We start from the raw sequence: 6,000 nt of genomic DNA, 5'->3' as shown, positions 1-6,000 counted from the left end.
ACCCTCCATTGGCTCGAGCTGGCGATGATAGCCACCTCTCCACCGCTCATCCATCCTATTAAACCTCATTATTCATTTACCTCCAGCCTCGGGCACCATGACATGCATGGAATGAGCACGCACGCACGCATGTACGCACACACACACACACACAACACACACACACACACACACACACACACACACACACACACACACCACACACACACCAGCAAAAAGTGTTTCTTCTCCTGTTTCATCTAAAGCGGTCAAGGACACACACCGCTATCTCATACAGGCAGTATCGGGACTTCTACATTTTCAAAATCTCACATTTTGTAGCACACACACACACACACACACACACACACACACACACACACACACACACACACACAGTTTCTCTATGTATAGTACGGCAGCGCGCTGGCAAGGAGCTTAATTCTATCAGGCTGCGAGCTGGACAGCCGTAATTACATTTGTGACACAAATCCTGCCTCTCAAATTGAGCGTTTTATTCCTGAGCGCCCCCCCCCCCCCCTTCCCTTCTCTATTTATAACCCCTTATTCCCCATAAATCCCACTTCCTCTCAGAAAGTCAATTTAGGACTTAAAAAGGCAGCAACGCTCCGCTTACTTTCCCACCGCCGCCCCCTGCTTCGTCTCTATCGCCCGTTTCAGTTTCACCCCCCCCCCCCCATCCCGCTTTGAAGCCTCTGAAATGACGTCTTAAGCAGCGAGTGCCACGATGTGAGAAAGTCATCCCTACAGGAAAGTTTCAGACTGGAAAACAACAACAACAACCGGCTGCTTGCTACCTGTCTGTAACTTCTTTGAAGAGTGGCCGTTTCATTGTGATACACAACTGGGAGGTGTCGTTGCATTACGTTTACTCGCTCCTCTCACCTGTCCTGTTTCTCCCTTTACCCCACAGCTCCCCTAAAATCATCCCCTTTTTCTCTGTGACTCTCCCCCCCCCCTTCCCCCCGCTGAGTCAGCTGTGGCCTTCATCCCTTTCCTCTCCGTCTCCCCTCTCTTCCTCTCTGGAGTCGGAGGCCGTACCCGAGTATACAGCACGGTGGCAGTTCAAACACAAGAAAGAAGAAGTTAAAAAGTGCAACAAAAAAGTTTAAAGAAATGGCTGAAGACGTGTGAAAGAGGCCGATGAGGCATGCTGGCTGAACGCTGCCATAAACTGTGGTCGGCCTTGATTTTGGTTCAGAAGACGCAGTGCACAGCTTCACGCTGGGTGCGTCCTAATCGGGCACAAATGGACCGATGGACTCGTTCCAGTGTTCCCCCCCGTAACTCATGTGGACCGTCTCGTCCCACCTCCTCCCTCTCCTGCAATGAACTTGAATCTCTGTTCCATTTCGGCCAGCATTCATACTTAAAAGTTTAATGCCCTTTAAATAAGGAAATATTAATGCGGTGGATGATAATGTTTCGTAAGCGGTAGGGGAAATTTAGCTAAAAGCTTATGATCTCAATACCCAGGGTCTCTTAAAATCATTCTATCCCATTTTTATCAGTGGCAGCATCTCATTTTAGAGGCGAGGTTCCCTCCTCCTCCATCACTTAGGCGTCGTCCTCCCTCCCTTCTCCCTCTCACCCTGTTAAACATCGGTCCACCTCATCGCTCACAGCCCCTCCCTCTCTCTCGTCTCTTTTGTTTCCCCAGAGACCTCAGCCGGCGGAAGCGCTGGGCCCGACCCTGGGCCTCTGGAAGTCCAGCTCCCTGGAGAGCCTCCAGACGGCCGTGTCGGAGGCCAAGCAGAGTCGCAGCAAAGCCCAGGTGCCCTTCCACCGGCCGCGGCCGCACATGGTGCGCGGAGCGCGGGTCCAACCAGAGCTTCCGCATCGCCATCGACAAGTCCTACGACGGGCCCTCAGAAGACGGTGAGACTTTTCTCCGTCGCATTCTTTCTCTTTTTTTTTTTTAAATTGGAGGCTGCACATCCCTCAGGCTTTAGAACACACTGGCACTAGAGAAGAGCCAGGGGCCTGCCAAGGGACGGTGCTTAGCCGGAGTACCTTAATGAAATGCTACATGATTTTATCCACTCAGCAATTTAGGAAGAGCAACTTTATATCTTACAGCAGCATATTTTTAATGCTCTACCTTGTGAACCCACAGACGCGCTGGATGTCGTGTGTGTGTGTGTGTGTGTGTGTGTGTGTGTGTGTGTGTGTGTGTGTGTGTGTGTGTGTGTGTGTGTGTGTGTGTGAGATGATTACTGAGGAAATTATCCTCCGCATTAGCTGGGATGAGTGAGTCCATGCAGAATGTTGACTAATGATGTTTGGAGGAATCTGGAGTGTGAAAAATTACTCAGAGGAGAAGTCTCACTTCGACGGCGTTTGGCGCCGAATGACAATTACACATTTTCAGGTCACACAAATGACTGTCTTCTGATTCTTTAAATCAAACACCAAGCCATGAATTAGAATCATTCTAGACCCTCTTGTGTGTTTCTTGAGTTTCAACTCAGGGAAGCGGATGTGAGTGCCGCTGGAACTCATCCAGGTGTAGAGACTTGCCTCTGGCCAGCGCCCTGCTCTGGGAGGAAGTCTGCCCGTTAGAGGACTAACTAGCTCAGTGAACACGTCCCTTTAACAGCACAGCGATGCATATACCCGACACATACCTCTGCACCTTCGCCCTCTCCGCAGACGACGACCTGACGGACCACAGCTCCGGTTTTGAAACGCCCGCCAGCAGCTCCTCTCGCCAGGGCCTGGACGTGGACGACGGCAACAAGAAGAAGAAAACCAAAGGGAAGAAGAAAGAGAAAAAGAGCAAAGGGAAGAAGAAAACGGACGACTCTGTGGACGACGCGGAGAAGAAGACCAAAAAGAAAGGATTCGGCCTCTTAAGGTAGGAGTCCTTTAATACTTTAACCTCTTTAAAAGTCACGAGTCACACGTTTCCTCTTCAAACAACACATGTGGGGTTTTTTTTGGGGTTTAAACTTTCTACCATCGAGGTGACTCTTTTAAATCAATAAATCAAGCAAAGCAGCTCCAAAGACTGAAAAATGTGAAAGGTCACCTGCTTAACAGGAAAAATGTGAGATAAAACAGAGCAGGTAATGAGGCTCGCGTTGCGTCACTACTCCAAAAAAACCCCCAAGGTCTACCTGGAGCATCAACAGAACTGTGATTACCTTCTTTATAAGTGTGTGTGTGTGTGTGTGTGTGTGTGTGTGTGTGTGTGTGTGTGTGTGTTCAAGCTGAACAGAGTTGGCGCAGACCGTTCAGGTTCAGGAAACAAAACACACCCGATGCGTCCCTCCTGTGTACGGTAGAATTTAGGTTTTCACGTGGAAATCGATGGGAAACAACTGCCCTACTTTCGCCTGGTTAAGTTTCAACAAATCAGCCAGCAGGATTATGGGGCATCGGATTATTGGATTATTGGCTATGAACACAACCTTTCGCTGTAATGGAGGGTATCCATTACCTCTCAATCCAAGCAGAGTCCCACCGACACAGTCGCCAACCCACGAGCGGCTTGTCGGCCCTTTTATCACCGCGTCCCCATCGTGATTGCGGCGGTCCAATCCTCCAACAGCGATCCTTATCTATTGGCTAGTGACACGGTGTGGTCAGTGTATCACCGCACTCCCAACACTTGAGATTCAATTAGGCTGTGGCGGAGAGATAGCGCTGGCCCTACAGATGGCAGATAAGAATCCAATCGGCCACAGTGTCAACCGCGGTAATGGAAGAGATGTTCACACGGTTAGGGCTGCTGGCGGAGAGAAGGGCAGGATGAAGGACAGAGGGACACACGGGGAAGACGTGCGAGACAGGTTGCAGGTTGTAGTCCAGCAGCTATAATGTACACGTCCCCGCTACATTATAGCTCCATTTATTCCACACATCGAGCCTCCGCTGCGGACGACGTAGGAGCTGACACCGCTAGCTGTGGGACAGATTGTGTTTATGTGTTTGGGAGGTAATCTCTGCATCTATACTCCGCGAGCACACGGTACCATTTCCTGTTTATTCTCGCTGTATGCTTTAGAGCCGGGCTTTTTCCTCCTCCTTTCATCTCAATACTCTCTTTAAGGGCGGCATCTAACCGTTCTTTCAGTTATCCATTAATCCGCCCGTTATTCTCCTGTCCTCCCGCAGTCCGAGGTGACGTCAAAGTAGTTGCCCAGTCATTACCGCTCGTTGCAGCTCCGCCCCTTTGACGATGATCACGTCGGAGGTAAAGTCCTGAGTCTTGCGGGTACAATGTGACACTTGAAATGTGGGCGTTGTAGGAGCTCTGCAAGTGTTCCCGACTGCAGTGTGTGAATAATACAGATTTCTCATAATTCCAGGTGAGGCGTGTTGATGAAAATGCGCCGTATACAACGTTTATTATTATTTAAAGCCTCACGAAATAAGATGTAGCCGTGGAGAACGCGGCCCCAGTCTTTAGCCCCTTCTTGCTTCTCTGCACTGTTTGACACAAAAATGCTGACCTAACCTATACATGTAGTTACACACACACACACACACACACACACACACACACACACACACACACACACACACACACACACACACACACACTCACACTCATCCTTTTGAACCGGCAACAATAGTCTGAAACACTTAAACCCAGCCCACTGTTCAATCCGAGCACTGAGTGCCTTTCTGCCTCAACAATAGAACGGAGTCTCGTATAAAAAGCTTCCGGATTGTTGCACCACACACTAGCCTCTCTCTCTCTCTCTCTCTCTCTCTCTCTCTCTCTCTCTCTCTCTCTCTCTCTCTCTCTCTCTCTCTCTCTCTCTCTCTCTCTCTCTCTCTCCCCCCCTGGCCTTTATCTGGCCGCCTTGATCGTTATTGAACTTGAAATATGACTTAATTAGCCGGAGTATTGCGCGGTTCAATCTAATTGCAGCTCTCAAATGTTATTTTACTCCAATGGCAGCATTAGGAAAAGGGCAAATTACAAACATGTGACCTCAATTTACCTCCGCAGTGAAAGTGTGCGCAACAGCAGCTCGCACAACGACTGTTGGAAGAGGGCCCTGTCCTTTTCGCCGGCCGTAAATATTTAGTTTAGCCGCCGGTATTTGAAGAACAAGTTGTTTTTGGCGGCATTGCACCGCAAACAGCTGGTTGTGAGGTGACCTCTGGAGATCACGTTTGCTAGGGCAACATTTTATTTTTTTTTTTTTTTGCTGAATCCATGCGTGATCCTCTTTATGTGAAGAGCATCGCTTCCATACCGTGTTTTTCTGCCGCCGTTTGACATCGTTGCACCCGCCCTGCGTCATTAAAGGTCAACAATTAGGGATTGGTGGGGGTGATGTGTGTGTCTGTGTGTGTGTGTGTGTGTGTGTGTGTGTGTGTGTGTGTGTGTGTGTGTGTGTGTGTGTTTAAAAGGTCAAAGGTCCTAATAACCACATTACTGTTTAGTCCAAGTGATATTAAACATGCCACACTTATACAACATATTTAATTGGCCTAGTTAAGGCCTTTACACCCCGGTTCCCGTCTGTCCCGGGCCGTCCCGTCAGTCACTCAGGATCAATGTTAAACTGTCGCCATCGACACGCGTCCCGCCCTGACGGCGCACCACCAACCACCACGCCTCCCGTAAATTCAAGGGACATGAAAGCGCCGCCGCCCCCCCCCCCCCCTTTTTCTTTTTTTTTTATGCACTGTTTTGCAAATCCGCATGCGACACGATATGTATCCTCTACCCCCGGTCCTCCGACAGGGAAGCAAGCCAATTAGCGGCGTCCGTTCCGCTCGCGTCCTATCGCGGAGCGGGGCCCCCGGCTGTCAAAAGCGTTGCCAGGCGCACCGAAATCCCTGTGACATGTTTGTGTGGGCGTCTTAGCCGCGACTCTAAGCCGTGATGGGGCTAATTTGGAGGTGCATTACCTAATCCCACCGTCGGTTACCGCGCTGCAGGTGGATTTCTTTGATCCGCCACCGCATCTGGCATTTAGAGGCCGTTAGCTGCGCTTGATGTGGAATGCCTGAGTGGAGTCTTCAAGAGAGTATTTA

The 6,000-nt window shown here is 49.9% G+C and overlaps 1 protein-coding gene across 1 annotated transcript in view; it reads left to right on the top strand.

Annotated features, from left to right (window-relative positions):
* Positions 1 to 6,000, top strand: part of LOC137868560 (partitioning defective 3 homolog B-like) — an 85,121-nt gene that overhangs the window by 39,300 nt on the left and 39,821 nt on the right. The window contains 3 exon segments of the mRNA XM_068705423.1: positions 1,661 to 1,813; positions 1,815 to 1,878; positions 2,653 to 2,857. Coding sequence (XP_068561524.1) covers positions 1,661 to 1,813; positions 1,815 to 1,878; positions 2,653 to 2,857 — 422 coding nt within the window.

The sequence above is a fragment of the Cebidichthys violaceus genome, unplaced genomic scaffold (assembly GCF_023349555.1).
Source record: "Cebidichthys violaceus isolate CVI_PGR_0920_01 unplaced genomic scaffold, fCebVio1.0.p SCAF_118, whole genome shotgun sequence".
NCBI classification, from domain to species: Eukaryota; Metazoa; Chordata; class Actinopteri; order Perciformes; family Stichaeidae; genus Cebidichthys; species Cebidichthys violaceus.
This window is presented reverse-complemented; position numbering and strand designations above follow the sequence as displayed.